Raw genomic sequence first — 18816 nt, 5'->3', positions numbered from 1 at the left:
TGGCCTTGAGTGCGCACGCACACATGCGCACACGCAAGCCCAGCCACCTCGTTCATGCCCCTGGGAGGGCGCGCACCGGAGGTCCGCACCCCCCCCCGCACTCCCGCTAGTGACGCCACTGAGGATGAATACAAGTCCTCATGAAGGAGGTAATAAATCTTAGTAAAAGAGGAAGAAGAAGAAATGATCACAAAGCCGCATTGTAAAATGTTGGCAATAAGAGCCAGAGGACCATGTTTGTCAAGTTCTGCGTGTTGAAACTTGAACAGTATTTGTCTAAAAGTGGTCTTCTACAGCTAGATGGAAAAGCCTGTGTATAATAGAACTAATGTAGCAATGTTCTGACAAGTCTAATTTACATTGTATGTTGCCTCCACAGAGTAGAAAAAAATAGAACAGCTACACAAACCTATTATTACATTTGAGAAATCATTAGTCTCAAAGGAGTAATAACAGTATGCTATTCAAATTCTGAATACATTTTGAGCTTCTGTTTTGTTAAAGAAAACTTTATAAATATGCAAATTTCAGATCAACAAATCCAAAATAAAATGCACTGAAAATACTGATATGTAGACAAAAGTTTATTTACACCATACAACATTTTAAATATTTTATACACAGCTGCAGCAGGAAAAGCTACTTTGAGCTTTCCAGAGAAAACTGCAATAATAAAGATGTGAAATATATTATTCATATAAAAGTGAGATTATTACTTTATTGCATTTAAAGCAATGAAGAATGTAGCTCAACAGACATTCATTTAATGACGACAAAACTTTGCTTTTTTATATTATAAAGTAAAAAGTGTAGTAATGGCCAAACAGACTGTTATAAACTTTAAAAACTGCATAAATATATACATTGTGCTTCATGGTGAAGTTTTTTGAAAACTAAACCAAATGAAGCTGTTACAACATGAACCGTTGCTTGAGGTTTATCTATAAAGATTTACCTTACAAATCCATTCCACGGGTACTTACAAGACACGATGGTAAGAATTGTACACCTGGGCTCTCCACTAGTTTTGCTAGTGGGAATATATTGTACGAAAAGTAACCACTGACATTTGGCACATGAAGATGCTGACACGCCTTAGCCACAATGTTCAGAGAGGCATGTCCGACTTCCCAAGTCTCCTGTGTCAGTGCAAACAAAATTGTTCAGTATTTTGCTTTTGCTTCAGTTTGTTTCACCTTTTGTTAAACCTCCGTTTGAAAATCGCCTTCTTGTACATCTAGAGGCAAGTTCAGACATTTCTCCCATTCTGATGGTCTTAGTTCTAAAGCATCTTTTGCCTCTGTATCTAATACATTTATTGTGGTATAATGTTGGTATTCGCTTGTGTTTTTGTAACTGTCCCAGGGAGCCTTGCCGGCTGCTGGTGGATTTTCCTATGAAAATGGAGGGGATGGGGCGGGAGAGAGAAACAACTTTAAACGACTTCCTTTTTATAGTGCCAGTCTTTCAAGAGATCACATTAAAAACAGACGTCAAAGAGATAAGGTGGCTTTGAAGGGAGACAGGCTAGCCAATATTCAGAGTCTGTTTCTCATCTCTCTTTCTACAAGCAATCAGCACACCGGAAGACTTGCCAACAGATCTGCCAACAAACTCCCAATGGCAGGCTTGGAACTGAGTAAGGCAAAAGTTCACTGACCACCTCTGACAGCTATATATTTAGTTGCAATTTCCTAGAAAGGTGGGCAGGAATAACTTGACAAGGAGTGATTGAGCACTTCCTAGCAAGTTTCACAGCCTGGTTGAAAATCATGGATGTGTTTGGGTTAGCTGTGGGTCCTGCAACAAAACATGCTGAAAGCTCTCCTCTCAAATACAAAACAGGATTTAAAGGCTAGTCATAACCACTGTAAGTGTTCCTTGAATTCAATATGCAATGAATATACTCTAGCACTTGAGACTAAGGCTGCAATGCACTACATGTCTACTCAGAAGTAAGCTCTGTTGGGTTCAATGGGACTTACTCCCAGGTAAGTGTGTACTGGATTGCAGCCCAAGTGTGCATCTGAGATTAGAAATATCTCTCTCCAATGCTAGTTTTTGACTTATAAAGTTCTCAACATCCTTTTCCTGCCTAAGCCCTATTTCAATCTCTAAGATTAATCAAGGATACTTGTCTTATTCATGGCAGCTGCATGCCAAGAATATATGAGGAGGGTAAATACAGGGAGGCATTCTTGGTGGTTGTGCAACAGTTATAGGATTCTTTTTCTTGGAGACTCATCAAAGTTCAGTTCCTGCTGGATGTGTAGTCTATGCCACTTGTCATTGCCTGGGTTGATCTGATGTAGGAGCAAAGCAATTAAGCTGATGTTTTATCTTTTAAAGATTATTTTTTGGAGCTGAAATGAGCGTACTTCCATAAATTCTCTTCAAAATTGGCAGCAAGCGTGAAATCTTTAACAACTACTCATCAGTTTCCAAATAATTCAAAACTTTTACCACTCAGTTCAGTACATGGACATGAAATGGTCACCAGAGATACTGTAATTTCTTCCCATGGTAGCAAAAACAGAGCTTGCGAAAAGAATGGAAGCCTGATACAATTTCTCAAGTGAGTCAATAGTGGCACTTTAAAAAAAGGGCCTTACTAAGATTTTCTCCTAATATGGAGTCATTTTCTACCTTACACAGCAACTAATAAAGCACTTGCTAGTGAACCCTGAAATTTAAGCTCTATATTTACTTATTGAACATACTGAACAGCTGGTATAGCACAGTGGGGAGGAGAGGCTGGCTGGGAATCCAGAGTCTGTGAGTTCAAATCCCTGCTCATGTCTCCTGTCAAGAGCCAGCTAAAGATCACCCCCACAGTGAGTGGCTCAGGGGTTACGTGCCCTGCCCCCTGTGCAGCCGTGGGCAAGCTGCATAGTCCCAAGGAGCCCAGTTGCCCCCCAGCTGGCAGTTGCGGACAAGGAAGGGGCTGGCTTGTGCAGCTGTGGCAAGCTGAGCAGGCCCTAGCCAGCTGGGGAGGACTAGCCTTGGAGGCAATGGTAAACCCCCTCTGAATACTGCTTACCATGAAAACTTTATTCATAGGGTAGCCATAAGTTAGGATCGACTTGAAGGCAATCCATTTCCATTTCATTTTCATTTTCATTTACATACTGAACCTTTATTTAACACTACAATAAAGACACATCACCACAGCTGGCCCTAAATTAGCAACCTAGAGATGATATGCTGGAAGGTTTTCAGGGTCATTTAAAATACTGTAATGCTTCTTTTAGTTTTGCTTTTGTTTTAACTTTAAATTGTAATTGTAAACTATTTTATGAGTAAAAAATGTAAAAATATATAATTGTAAACAAGAATGGTTCTCTGAATTTTGATGCTGAATATTCAAGAAATATTCATATTTAGGGTAATGATTTTATATCCAATAATATGTGACTTGAATATTTGTTTGCAATAATTTTTCTGCATTTGAGAATGGACACAGCACGTTATTTAGGCCCTTTAAAGCTATTTGTGCATTTGCTCACCTGCGAAATACAAGTCCCTGAAAATGCATGGAAAGGAGAAATGGGAGAGGGAGGGCCCTGAGGCTTTGCCTACTCCATGCAGAGAACTCCACTTCTGTTACCCGTTGCATGACAAACAGTAACAATGGAGCATGACCAAAATGAAAGAACTGGGTATTATTTATGTATCCCACATTTCAGCCATGAAACTGAGGGTACTGTGTAAAAAGTTGATTTCATCCATGTAAGTTGGGTAAGCGTAATAAGCTTGTTCAAGATTTTCCAATGAAATTTGCAGCTGAGCAGCAGATTTGAACTCTGTTTTCTATACCCTCATTGCTTTGGTCCAGAAGACTGGAAACGTTATCAGCCCAAGGCCTACATTTCCTCGTGGGAAACTTTCTGAGATGGTAGGCGGGCCCAGAGGCAAAAAAGGGTAGAGCAATGGGTGCAATTCTTACCTTTGCACATTCTTGCCATACAAAAGCCAGAGGTTTCCACACACACACCCTCCATCCTTCATCCAGTAAGCAAGTGGCATCATCACAGTTCCAGGACACATTCTAGCTAGGCAAAAGTCCTCAAGGTTGTAGAAGATGACCAGTGAGGGGAGTGGCTTGGGGTGGGATGTGGTCTAGGAAGAGTCCCTGGAGTTGGGCAGAGAGGCCTGGAAGGCCACATTCAGACCCTGGGTCCTGAGGGTCCCCACCCCTGCTCTAGATCCTGGGCAGTTTTCCAGTGGGCATTTCTCATTAAAACAGAGTAATATGATCTTCTTTTGAGAGGGTCTTATTTTAAATTCATGATTTTCTCAATAATTCTCCAATGATAAAAGATGAAAAGTACATAAAAGGATGGCAACAAATAATATACTTACCATACTGACTGATTTTGGTACATCTCGAAATCTGTCTAGTGTCTGAAATTTCTGATTTAATTCCTGAAACAATTCCATGTGCCTCTTCCTCGTATGCATGACCTTCTGCAAAAGAGAATATAATTGCTTAATATTTTATAATGAATCATGGCATCGTTTTAAAAGAACCATTATTTCTTCCAACTTAATAAAGCAAACTGAATTTGGCTGGGCTGTCTCTTTCCTATAGACACAATGAATTGGAAATGAATTGCACCGTCTCCTATCTGATCTTTGTAACACACACTTTTTGGATATGTAGTGTTGCTTTTTCTCCTTCCCTTTACTAAATTGTCCAAACCAATAGCTATTTCTTTTGTGTTACCACAGATGTGTTATGAATATAGCAGCCATCACTGTGAAAGAGCTACACTGTCTGTTAATTAAAACCAGTTTTAAAGAAATGAACTAAGTGTTGAAAAAGTTTTTTTCTCTTTCCTTGGGAGAGACTCATCATTTAACAGGCTGGTCATGTCAGATCCAAAAGTCATAGGTGGTTCTCACAGAGCAGGGATTAGGAACCTTAGGCCTGAGGGCTAAATGAGGCCCTTCAGGCCACTCTATCTGATCCTCAGGACCTTCTTCCAGACCATGCCCCCTTCCCAGATGTACAACCTGTCTCTCCAGGCTGCATTCCTCACTGGCCTTCTTCATGCCCTCCTTGAATGGTTTTGCCTGTCTGGTATTTATTATTTATTTATTTGTTACATTTATACCCCACCTTTCTTTCACCACGGAACCCAAGGTGGCATACATGTGGTTCCTAGGCAGTCTCCCATCCAGGCACTGACCAGACCCAGACCTGATTAGCTTCAGCAAGGTGGTGGTCTCATGTGCCTTCAGACCATAGCCTTGACTCATGCTAATATCTCTTGCTTGCCTAGATGGGGATGTTTGGGCATTGTGTAGAAACATCTGGTTTTTGTATGGCTGGAATAAGTCTACTGTACATAAGCAAGGGATATGGCCATTACCATTTACTTTTGGCTATGACTCTGCCATATGACAGATGCGAAAGGAGAGTCTGGTGTTGTATGACATACACAATAGAAACATGGAATGTGAGAAGCATGAACCAGGGAAAGTTACAAATTGTCAAGGAAGAAATGGAATGCATCAACATTACAATACTTGGCATGAGTGAATTAAAATGGACAGGAATGGGACATTTCCAGTCAGGCGACTACAAAATATTTTATGTATGAAATGAGAAATTAAGAAGAAATGGGGTTGCTTTAATAGTGAGAAGTGATGTAACAAAAGCAATTAGGAGCTATAATGCAAGGTCTGAGCAAGTGATATCAATGAGATTAAATGGGAAACCTGTTAACATAACCAACATCCAACTCTACACTCCAATGGCAAACACAGAAGACGGCGAATTGGAGAGATTTTATGCAGAAGCACCGGAAGAAATTGATCACACACCAAAACAAGATGTGATGATAATCATGGGGACTGGAATGCAAACGTAAGGAACAGAGAAGAACTAGAAGCTGTGGGAAAATGGTAGAGACAGAAACAAAGCAGGAGAGAGACTTACTGAATTCTGTGAAGCCAATAATTTGTTTCTTGCAAACATATTTTTTGAGCAACTGAAAAGATGACTGTACAAGTGGACATCACAAAATGGTCAATATAGGAATAAAATTGATTATGTAATTGGTAGCAGAAGATGGAGAAGTTCCATACTTTCTGCAAACACAAGACCAGGAGCAGACTGCGGTACAGATCATGAACTGGTCATATTGAAAATCAAAGCTAAAGAACAACAACAAAGCAATCATAATGCCAAAATGCAATTTAAATAACATCCCAGAAGCATATAAAGATCAAATAAGGAACACATTTGAGGCTTTAAACTTAGTTGATAGAGAACCATAAGAACTATGGATTGAAGTCAGAGACATTATCAGGGAAGAATGCAAAAAAACAATACCTCTAGTTAAAAAGAAAGACCTCAATGGATAACTGAAGAAACTCTTAAAATGGTTAAAGGAAGAAGGAAAGCAAAAGCAAAAGCAGACTGAAACATCGTCAGCCCCTAAATGTAATAACACAGCGACTAGTACATAGGGACAAAGAGAACTATTACAATAGGTATTGTATAGAAATAGAAGAGGACAACAAAAAGGGAAGAACAAGAGCCCTGTTCCAAAAGATTAGAGAAATTCAAGGGAAATTTAACCAAGGGTAGGGATGTTAAATTATCAACAGGGGAACACATTGACTGACCGAGATGAAATAAAAGGAAGATGGAAGCAATACGCTGAAGACCTATGTAAAAGAGATGCCAGGATGACAGATTCATTCACAGAGGAACCGTATGATGAAGAACCAGAAATTTTAGAAGGTGAGGGTAAGGTGCTCTTAAAATACTTAGAAGAAACAAATCACCAGTAACACATGGCATACCAAGAGAGTTGCTACAAGCTACTGAGACTGAATCTGTCCAAATTTTGACAAAAAAATTGTCAACCAATATGGAAAACTAAACAATGGCCCACAGACTGGAAGTGTTCAATATATATCACAATTCCAAAGAAAGGGATCCCAGGGAATGCAGTATTTCTTGAACTATTACCTTAATATCCCATGCAAGTAAAGTAATGCTCAAGATTCTATAACAAAGGCTCTTATCATATATGGAGCGAGAAATGCCAGATGTTCAAGCTGGATTTAGAAAGAGGTACTAGAGATCATATTGCAAACATACATTGGATAATGGAATGGACCAAGGAATTTCAGAAGAAAACCACCTTGTGCTTTTTAGGTTACAGCAAAACTTTTGACTTTGTATATCATGAAAAACTACGGAATGCTTTAAAAGAAATGGGGGTGCCACAGCATCTGATTGTCCTGATGCACAACCTATACTCTGGACAAAAGGCTACTGTAAGGACAGAATATAGAGAAACTGATTGGTTCCCAATCGGAAAGGGTGTGAGACAGGGGTGTATTTTATCACCCTATTTGTTTAATCTGTACACAGAACATATCATACGGAAAGCAGGATTGGACCAAGATGAAGAAGGTGTGAAAATTAGAGGGAGAAATATCAGTAATTTAAGGTATGCAGACGATACCATACTCTTAGCAGAAACCAGTAATAATTTGAAACGAATGCTGATGAAAGTTAAAGAGGAAAGCACAAAAGCAGGACTACAGCTGAACGTCAAAAAGACTAAAGTAATGACAACAGAAGATTTATGTAATTTTAAAGTTGACAACGAGGACATTGAACTTGTCAAGGATTATCAATACCTTGGCACAGTCATTAACCACAATGGAGATAATAGTCAAGAAATTAGAAGAAGGCTAGGACTGGGGAGGGCAGCTATGACAGAACTAGAAAAGGTCCTCAAATGCATCACTGAACACCAAAGTCAGGATCATTCAGACCATGGCATTCCCGATCTCTATGTATGGATGTGAAAGTTGCACAGTGAAAAAAGTGGATAAAAGAGAAATCAACTCATTTGAAATGTGGTGTTGGAGGGGAGCTTTGCACATACCATGGAATGCGAAAAAGACAAATAATTGGGTGTTAGAACAAATTAAACCAGAACTGTCACTAGAAGCTAAAATGATGAAACTGAGGTTATTATACTTTTTACACATAATGAGAAGACATGATTCACTAGAAAAGACAATAATGCTGGGAAAAAGAGGAAGACCAAACAAGAGAAGGATTAATTCCATAAAATAAGCCACAGACCTGAACTTATAAGATCTGAACAGGGCGGTTTATAACAGATGCTATTGGAGGTTGCTGATTCATAGTGTCGCCATAAGTCGAAATTGACTTGAAGACACATAACAACAATTACTCTGCCCACCACTAGGATGTGTTCCCTGGAACGCTGAACATGAAAGAACGCAGCCCTTGGGCTGAATAAGGTTTCCCACTCTCCTCACAGAATATTTGTTTGGAATACAGCATCCAGAGTTATCATGATGCAAAGCCTAACCACCACCACCACTAATAATCATGCAGTCATTTATAACATTTATATCCCATCTTTCCTTCAAGGAGCTCGACTCAACGCACTTGGTTCTCCCCCTGATTTTTTTTATAGTGATTGGGCCATGTGAGCTTAATGGTCAAATGGGGCTTTGAACCCACGTCTCCCCAGTCCTGGTCTGATATTCTTAACTACACACACTGGTTCCAAATCCATAGTTTTGGGGATGAGGCAACAGTCATGCAACCCAATCCAATGCTTGTTTACTCATAAGGTAGTTCCACTAGGCTCAACAGTTTCCTGCCACATAAGTGAGCATAGAATTGTAGGGATGCAGCCCGTGTCTAAGGGAGATTATTGCCTAATGACAGCACAATCCTATACATTTCTAATGGAAGCTGCGAGTCCAATTAATTCAGTGTCACATATTCCCAGCACAGGCTTGCAACCTGAGTCAGTTTACACTCACTTTCCCTCTGGCAGGCTCAGGGGCCAGCTTAGCTGGAGTAGCACCGCTCCTTAAAAGAGTTTCGAGTGCGCTTTTTGTCAGTGTAACTTCCCCTGAATTGCTAAGCCATGTGACTGAGCTGAAAGAAGTTTGGAATAGGGTTAAGTCTCCCCTTGCCCTGTCCCAACCTGTCACACCCCTTTTTCAGGACTTACCCAGGATAGAGGACTTACACTGATGTGTCTGACTGAGCCGGGATGGGGGACTTCAACTGGCATAAGCCTGGCTGAGCCAAAAAAACCCTCCCACATCCTGGTGGATCTTGGGTCTGGATTGCTCCCTACATCTGGATCTAAGTCTTGGTACTGTGTAAACTAGTTTAGGATTAAAGTGATCAGAAGAACTCTGAATCTGAGATTAGATTTCTGATGCCTTAAGAAGTGGCTACACAATTCACAAATTTGAGCGAGATAACATAGCAAGCAATTATAAAATAATTAACCTCACAAGAATTGTGGGGGATGAACAGGAAACAGTTCTACAGGATTCAGTGAAATATTTCTTGCTTAAACATAATTCTCCTACAAGATAGCTGACCTAGATTTATGAAGGAAGTCTTGGATAAGCAACTTTCTGGAGATTTACAAGATATTCATCTTATGGTTACTAATACTAGGTAGCAAGCTCAGCCCTACACGCACATTTGGTTCCACTTCCAAAGTGATTACTGGCTTAAGGAAGGAGTCCCAATATAGGAAACAAGCTTTTTGAAAACCCCAATCAAAAGCACAAACAAAAATAACAGGATTGTGGAGCAATGACTACAATTTTACATTCACTTGTTGGGAACTAGCAGTCTCTAGTGAACTTTGGGACTTCCTCTGAATAAATATGAGTAGACTTGGGCTGTAAAACGATATAACCCTAGAAAGAATGGGGGGGGGATTCAGTTTTGTTTGCATTTTAATGAGCAACTACCTACTTCACACTTCACAAAACAAACACTGTTATCCTTCAAAATTTGCACTTCTCCAAATTTTGTGATGCAGTTCTCCAGTCGGTATGTACAAAAATGCATATGTTGGGGGAAAGTATGTATAAAAATGCTTATATTCATGAATATAACATGCAAAAATGCACTATATTAGGGAAAATTACTTGCACAAATATGTAAGTTGGTCACAACTGCATATTTAAAAAGTGTTCATTAGGAGAAATCCACACTAAAATGTGGATGAATTTTCATGAGGATATTTGCAAATGGTTGTGGAAATGTGGAGAACTGGATTTAATACTAGAATAATGGGAAACTGAGAGAAACCAAAACTGACTGATTTGCCCATCCCTAAGCCCTACACAAGCATGTTGGGCACTCATGTTGTCAAGCCAGAGCACCACTGTGCTTCTTGCTCCATCCCTGCACTGGCTCTGACAACCAGGCACTGAGCATAGTTGCCTGCCGGGGCTCCACACCATCTTTGATTATGCAGGGTTTCTGATTGTGCGGAACCTCTATAGGCATGGGCACCTGATTGTTCACAAGGCTCCCCTTGCAGACAAGTACACTCAATGTGTGGTTGTCAGAAGGAGGAGCCGATGTGAAGGGGGAAACAGGGCAAGAAATGCAGCCTTGCTCTGGCTTGCAACTGAGTGTTCAACAGAAGTAACATGTGAATAGGGATTATGGTTCTTATGGCATTGATTTCAGGATTGGCTGGCACTGAAAATAGTATCTCCTTGTCCTCAAGAATTAAGGGAGCAATCCAAAGCAAAGATTGAGCGAGTTAGGATCTGGCAGATCTCCAGCTCAGCCAGGGCTAGGCTGGTGTAAGTCTTCAAACCTGGATCAGCTGCAGATACACCGGCACAAGTCCATCATCTCGGCTCTGCCAAAGCCCAGCCATCTCAGTCGAGGCCAGCTCAGTCGAGGCTGACTTAAGTCCCCCAAAAAGGGCAAGGAGGGGGTGAGACTGGGTAGGAGGGGACTGATGCTGGATCCGGAATCTTCCTTGACATACCTGCCCTTCAACTGCTGTCTTTATCTCTTTATTCGTTTATTTTTTGTTAGTATTTCAATTTTTTACCGTGCTGAAAGCATTTTAATGTAAACGTAGGATAGAAACGTTTAAATAAAAAACAGAAAATAAGCTACTATGATGCAGAATAGTTTTTGCTCTTTTCTGCATTTAAACCTTGCTAAGAGCACAGAGATATGTACTAGATGTAGAACGGAGTGAATGAAGCAGAATAATAGAGCTCAGCTTTCTTTCCCTTCATCATCTCCCCACTCACCCCAACAAGGAAAGACTAAGCTCTCTAGAGTGGAGAGGCAGGACAGTGGGTAACCTCTTCACTATCACATCATGGAGGAATATGTTAAGTCAGTTGAAGCTAGCCATGTCAAGCACAACTCTGTGAAATAAGATTGACCTAGACTGAAGCTCTGAGTGTGAATGAGGGGTCTGTCCAGCTAGGATAAATCTTTACAGCCCCTGGTGTTGCTCACTCTGCTTTTGGATATCTTATTCTCAATGCCTAAATAAGTCACATTTGGTTGTCTTTGCGGAACACAAACAACGAGCTGGAATACGATGAGTGGCAGCATAAGTTCAGCTCTCTTACAATGGCTTGGATCTAAAGGGAAATTAAAGACACACAACTGACTTTACTGTAGCTACACAAAAGTATGTTATAATATTTCAGCCTTTGGGACGTCCACAAGATATAGTGATGACCACCAACTTGGATGGCTTTAAAAGAGGATTAAACAAATTCATGGAGAATCAATGGCTATTAGCCATGATGTCTATGCTCTACCTCACTGCCTCTGAACACCAATTACGAGGTATCCCAACTAGGGAGAGTGCTATTGCACTCAGATCCTTCCTGCATTCTTGGCCACTATGAAAACAGGATGTTGGACTAGGTGGACTTTTGACCTGATCCAGTAGAGCTCTTCTTATGTTCTTCAGGTTATGGAGGGAGAGTTGCCCATACCTTTCTCCCATCTCCAGCCACCTGCAACACCCCCAAAGCCCCCTCTGGATGGTCAAAGGACCTTTTGAACCATGTGGGAGGCAGGATTCCTGCCTCCCCCATCAGCCCTCCCTTGTGCTCCACCCTCACACTGTTCAGGAGGGGAGCCTGAATCTCCAGAGAGGCTTCTCAGATAACTGCAGGGGTGGGGAGAAGGGTATAATAAACTTTCCTTCTGTAAAGTTCCTGAGCTATGTGCACTTCCATACCAAAGTGATATCTGTGACACTCTTCTTTGAACAACAAAAGAAGCAGCAGTTGGTGAACTTGCCAAAATGTATATGCATTATGGAATCACTGTCAAATAATTTTGAAATATGTAACAGGATGACAGATAAAGGAGGACAGAATGTTTTAGATGCACGCAGCAGCATCTGTTTTTTTTCAGAGGCTAAAATCTGCTCTCTTAGTGACAGGAAGGATGTCTTCGAATCTGTTGCCATAGAGAAAAATTATCTAAGAAAGAGAACCAAACTGAATATCTGACTTTCTAAATGGCACTGTATGACTCACAACATTTGCTCAGTATGGTGATTATATAATTTCTCCTTATATACTTTAAAAAGTTATAATTGCCTTTAGGTAGGTTGATTTGGTTGTTAATGCGTCATAGGCTTCCTACTCAGTATGCAATTTCATGAGGACTGTTTAAGTAGATGCCTTTTTAAATTTTATTTTTTTGCGGTGGGCATAGGGAAAAGATGCAGAACAATCGGGACCTTTGACTCCAAAACTTGAAATGCTCCAGACTGAACTTGTATCTTTTCTTCATTTCATGTGGATACAATCGCCCTGCAGAAATGACAGTTCTGAGGACATCAACACTTGAAGGAAGGAGAAAGGGTTGCCTGGCCTGCCCCCCAGTGTTGCATGAGCACAGGCTTTGTGCAGAAGAGCTCATCACCATGTGGAAATCAGGCGGAGGGACAAGCTGGCTCAACCTCATCCTCCCCTCGTCATCCAATTGACATCTCCAAAATGGTTTGCATGGAGCAGAGGTGGGGAACATCTGGCCCAAGCCTCTTTAACTACCCCCTGGGACTTTCCCTAGGTCATACCTTATCAGCCCTGCTCTCAAGCCCTTTTGCCTGGGCCAGAATGTGTCTTTGGAGTCGGACTATGATAATGCCTCTTGCTTGCCTGGATGAAAGAAAGTCTCTGTGTGTGTGTGCGCACACACACTTTTGCACGGTTGGAATATAGCCTACTGTGCAAAAGATAAAAATGAGTTGCCCTGCTCAATTTTGCTCACCAGTCACACGTGGCCCCTTTAAGGTTGCCCTCAGGCTGAAAAGGTTCCCCACCCGTGGCATACTGTTTCTAGGAAACCCCGGGCAGAATTGCATGAAGTGTTGTTTTTCTCCTTGCTTTCTTGAACTGGGCTTGCTCTTTGTCAGGTAACAGCAAACACAGCAAACCTTTTCATCTGCCTTCTCTTCAGTCTCATTCACACGCTCTGAATCAGTAGCGTGGGAAGGCAACATTCTAAGGAGATCATATTCTAAAGGGGACAGGGTTTCTTCAGAACTCCTGAAGCACGGCAACCTTCCACAGGTTTAGCTTTCCCCTTCACTATACCACTTTTGTCCGGAGGAGCTGCACCTGTGGAACTTCTGCCTCCTTCAGAGCTCTTACAGAGTCAGATGCTCTGACATTTTTAAAAATATGGGCACCCTAGAGAGAACTTTGTATTGCTGGGGGGTGAAGGAGAAGAAAAAGGTGATAGCATGAGAAGTCAACTAACATGGAAGAAAAGTACAATACATGGCAAGATGGTCCTTATATGGGTTTTTGCTTTTTCTAGATTTTTCACTCGCACAGGCAGTGGAGTTTTCTGGCAATGCTTCCACATGCAAAGGAGCCAGATAGCAGCAACCTGAGCAGCTTTATAATAATTTGCCCCACAGCTAGTCTGCAGTCTGAAATTTGAGGCAGCTGTGGAGCTTTGTCAGTTGCCAGAAAGAGCATTTAGCCATTGAATGCAGGTTCCTAGGCCAGTAACCCTATTGACCTCACTACTGCTAGGCATTCACTAGTATAATAATAATAATAATAATAATAGCAGCAGCTGTCTTTGGTTTCACTGTAGCTATTTATTGGCTGGCTGTAATGCTACAAGGGCACAAGTGCTGATTGACATGAATGGTGGCCAGTATTTTTAATGGCTGGATATAAGAAGCTCAGTAATAAATTACAGGAGCATTCTTAAAACTAACAATAAAAGTTATTATTAATCACATGTGACATTCTGTTGTTAAGATCATTTTTTGGGGAAAAGAAGTAATCACCATTGCTGAAAAATGCGTAGATATGAAAACTTACTTAAAGCTGATTGATTAAATGACTTAAATGATTGATCAATTTAGGCTGCAAGCCTAACCATCTCTATTCAGAAGTAGGTCCTATTGATTTCAGTGGCATTTCCTCCCAGGTAAGTGGGGTTAAGATTGGACACTACCTCTGCAAATTAAAACAATAACAATAACAAATAATAATAATGCTGTAATCAAAACCTTATGCTGCAGTTATTGGGGATTGGGGTATATAGTGTGTGTGTGTATAGATATAGATATATATCCCACAATCCTCTGAATTAACAACAACCTCCTAATAATGCTAGTTGGAAAGGGCTGTAGCTCAGCAGTAGAGTATCTGCCTTGCATGCAGAAGGTCCCAGATTCAATTCCTGGCATCTCCAGGTACAGCCCGGCTGAAACCCTAGAGAGCCGCTGCCAGTCAGTGTAGACAATACTGAGCTAGATGTACTGTGCTAGTTATGGCAGTTTCCTATGTTCCTATGACAATTATATTTTTTAGATTAGAGGTATTTTATAATGAACAGTTCACAAACAGTACCTTTTTTTTACACAGTATTTTTAATCAGGTACATGATAATGGTAAACCAGATTCTTCTCTTAAACGCAAGAAGGCTGTTCACAGCATATCTTCCGCTATATACTGCTCTGTGCCCACTCACATTATTATGGATTATTTTTCAAATTACAGTTTGTACATGCTTCTCATACGATGATAAAGTGATCCTAAGTGTATATTGGCTATGCAAACACGGCGAGGCTTTGGCTTCACAAGAGGAACACATAATTAATTATATCAGATAGTTAACTTGCATAAACAGGAAGCTTATGAATAAAGCAAGATTCCACAAATCGTTAATATTCTACTGAACAGACAAGGGACATTCTGCTCTGAGTACACAGAGGCACAGCTCAATTCTAAACACATTTCTTGAAAGCAGCTTCTCCTGAAGCCAGCAGCACTTATGTTAAAGTAGTGGGGTTAGGATGAGAGTGTTGCATGCTAATTGTATGCGTTTCATTCATCTCATCTAACTCTTTTTTCCCCTAGATAGTAATTGTGCTTAGGATTAAAGCATCATCATCAGTGAAGATTAAAAAAACAAAAACAAAACACCCATGCCTCCATCAACTACATCATCAAGCCCATGCTTTTCAAGAACAAATAGCAAGTTTTTGTCCTTTCATATTTAATGTCCAATTTAAAATTGCCTCAAGGGATCTGAAACTTCAAAAGCAAATGCACTGAAGATCTAGAACAGAAGATTATGGAGAAGAGCCACAGCTCAGTGGCTGACCACACAACTGGCAAGCAGAAGGTCCCCAACTACAGGTCATGACATCTTCAGTCAACAGCTGTCATAGCAGGCCTGTAACCATGGGGAAATAGTCTGATTTGGCAGAAGGCAACTTTGTATGTTCCATTTTTCTCCATGCCTAATTATGTAAGTCAACTGCAGGCATGATTCCCATCTCCCTGCATGTTCACTGTATACCCTTGGAGTTCCAGAGGCCATAAAGACCTGGAATATTGTCATGTCCACAGCTAGGGTTGCCATATTCTAGTCCCAAATCCGGGCTCCTGACCCTGCTGCAGATAGCGAGAGGGAGCTCCCAGGCACCTCCCCATTACGCAGGCCCGTGATGCCCTCCTGCATACTCCACTTACCTCTCCCTTGACATAAATGCTGGTTGCTCTGCAGGCGTAACCCTGCCATCAACCAAGATAGCGGCCAAGGTTTCCCTAAGGGGCTGATGCCTATGCTGCCATCTTGGTTGATGGCAGGGATGCGCGCATGTAGCACGTAGGCTTGCCATCAACCAAGATAAAGGCGGAGGCATCAGCCCCTTAGGGAAGCCTCAGCTGCCATCTTGATTGATGGCAGGATTGCACCCGCAGCACGCCCAGTATTTATGTCAAGGGAGAGGTAGGTAGGTGCAACATGCGTGTATGCGCGCACTAGGGCCCTGAGCACTGCCCACCTTGCCCTCCCCCCGCACCTCTCTTCTCTTCTCACCAGTCTTTGCAGCTCGGCACCTGCCCAGAAAATCCAGGCCACCTAATGGGCCTAGCGGGCGCCAGGTAGCAGGGCTATAAACTGGGTATACCCTGGCTAACCAGGCAATATGGCAACCCTATCCACAGCTCACAGCTACAGATCTCTCTAGAAGTACCTTCACTCCAGATTAACTGTGGAAATGGATGATGTTAGCTGACCATTGCTCGAGCTGACAATAGCCCAGCTCAACATGTAATAGGGCTTTTACTGTATTACATTAAAAAACCCCACCACAACCCTGTCCTGGCTGGTTGCCCTGACTGCTAGCTGGGGTTTCTTTTATCTAGCTCAGTCTCAAAATTCAGCAATAGCACTCTCACTGTGCAAAGTGTTTAAATGGATTAACATATGTAAAAAAAGTGTAATCCTCAAGAAAGAAGAGAGTTCCAAAATATTGTAAAGAGGTTTAATATACGGGGGGAAATTATTCTTGCAAGTTCAGAGTGAAAGCAAATGGACTAAGAAAATGGAGCTATGGAAATGTTTAAAAAATCACTATCTGGAAAAAATGCAGATTTATGAATGTAACACAATATATGACATTGAAAAGATACAACTTTAGCAGGGCATACAGAAAATGAAGTTTAGCATACAATTAAAACATGATATCTCTCTAAAAGCTATTAAAACAAACATTTCACATTTATTTATGGGCTCCTGCTGGGAGGAAGGGCAGGATATAAATCAAATAATAAATAAATAATACATAAATAAATTTTGATTTAAATCAAATACAATTGAAATAAGTAGAAATAACAGAAGGAAACTTACTTCAAAGTCGAGGTCAGAATAACGTGATTTTCTTCTCTATTAAGCATTGAGGGGAAAGAAAACAAAAAGCACAATTGCATATTAATTTGGTGTTTGCTCATTAAGAAACTCTGTATTCTTTAACTGAATATTAACATAGTAACAGTTATACCTTATGGAATTCTTTTAGATTAATCTTTGGTGCAACAATGTTTAGTAGAACAAGAGCAGTACTTCAACCAGATTTCACTTGCTCATTACGTCAATATGCATAAGAAAAACCTCTCTTCTGTAAAACTACTGCTCCAAAGTTTGTAAAAATAACTGGTTACTTAACAGTGTGGTGTAGTGGTTAAGGTGTTGGACTATGACCTGGGAGACCAGGGTTCGAATCCCCACACAGCCATGAAGCTCACTGGGTGACCTTGGGCCGGTCACTGCCTCTCAGCCTCAGAGGAAGGCAATGGTAAACCCCCTCTGAATACCGCTTACCATGAAAACCCTACTCATAGGGTTGCCATAAGTCGGAATCGACTTGAAGGCAGTCCATTTCCATTTTAACAGAAGCCAAAACTGGGAACTTAGCATGGGTCTACATAACAGCCCTTTCTATTCCCAGGTAGCTTTTGTAGTCACATTATGGTAGAGATCTTCTTTAATCTGGGTTTTATAAATAATAAAACTTGCTTTTGGATCACAGCTGGATTTGAAAGAATGCATGAGGATCTCTACCTTTCTGCCTTGACAAGCTGTATGAATTGACCCAGAAGGACCTGCTCATCTGTACTGCCATACTCAGACAACGGAAGCCCTTAAACCAGCAGTGGGGAACCTGAATTCCTTCAGGTGTTGTTGGGCTACAACTTCTGTCATCCCAGGCCGTTAGACATGCTGGCTGGAATGAATAGGATTGGGTGGGGAGGCCCAGGTTCCCTATTCCTGCTTTAAAGATTCTCCATTCCCAAACATGAGTCAAAATGCATATACTTTGTTATGGTGAAAATTTCAAAGCTTGCTTTTGAGAATATATACCTTCCAACATTTCACATATGAAGAAGGCAACATTCCCATCCATGAAGTGATAGGGATAGGGAGAGTCTGGTAGTCAAATGGTGTTGTCTGGTAGACAATGGTGGGGCCAAAACAATCCAGATACATATGTGCCAGAACAGAAGTATAAAACAGAAGCTAAAAGTTTAAACAAGCACATGATTCCAAGTGAGAAGACTACATTATACAGTATATATATATAGAGAGAGAGAAAGGACATTGTTTCCATTTTACAATTGAGGAACATCAAGGCATAGCAATAATTGTTATCCTTTAGATATTTACCCCTCCAATAGGCCACTAAGGCAGTTTGGATGATTAGCCCAGGATCAGTTAGCAAATCCATACCACATAGCATTCTTAGGGCTTATCCAAACGGAGCGGGATAATCCACGGTTTCCATATTCGGTTTGTCATCTGATAGTCCTCACTTTGCCTTTTAGTTCACTCTTTCCCAATTAAAAAAAACACTTTTTTGCACCCGCACCCGCAGCGGTAAGACCCCTACATTCTTTTCGCTTTTTCCAAGCTCCGCCTCTAAAACCTCCCCCTATCAACCAATTGGTCAGCAAAAAAATTACGTATGCTCCTCTCCCCCTTTGCAACGAAGCACAATATGGCTGTAAAGGAGTTCTCCCCTGGAAGGAAAGGCTGCTGATCGGTTTCACACCTGCCTTCCCACGGAGAATGAAATTGACACCCTTTTCTTGTTTGCATTTGCGATATTACACTTAAAGGAATGTATGCTTTTCTGCCTTTATTATTTAAGGAGATACACATGCTGGCAATGC

The 18816-nt window shown here is 41.1% G+C and overlaps 1 protein-coding gene across 3 annotated transcripts in view; it reads right to left on the bottom strand.

Moving 5' to 3' along the window:
* Positions 1-789: 789 nt before the first annotated feature.
* Positions 790-18816, bottom strand: part of ADGRB3 (adhesion G protein-coupled receptor B3) — a 784090-nt gene continuing 766063 nt past the window's right edge. For all 3 annotated transcript variants that reach the window (XM_061623067.1, XM_061623068.1, XM_061623069.1), the window contains 3 exons: positions 16997-17032; positions 4363-4467; positions 790-1394 (listed from right to left, as the gene is read on the bottom strand). In XM_061623067.1, coding sequence (XP_061479051.1) covers positions 1203-1394; positions 4363-4467; positions 16997-17032 — 333 coding nt within the window. In that variant the 3' untranslated portion in view covers positions 790-1202. The remainder of the gene's footprint in view (positions 1395-4362; positions 4468-16996; positions 17033-18816) is intronic.

The sequence above is a fragment of the Rhineura floridana genome, chromosome 4 (assembly GCF_030035675.1).
Source record: "Rhineura floridana isolate rRhiFlo1 chromosome 4, rRhiFlo1.hap2, whole genome shotgun sequence".
In the NCBI taxonomy this organism is placed as follows: Eukaryota; Metazoa; Chordata; class Lepidosauria; order Squamata; family Rhineuridae; genus Rhineura; species Rhineura floridana.
Note: the sequence above shows the minus strand (reverse complement) of the source record. Positions and strands in the feature narration are given on the sequence as shown.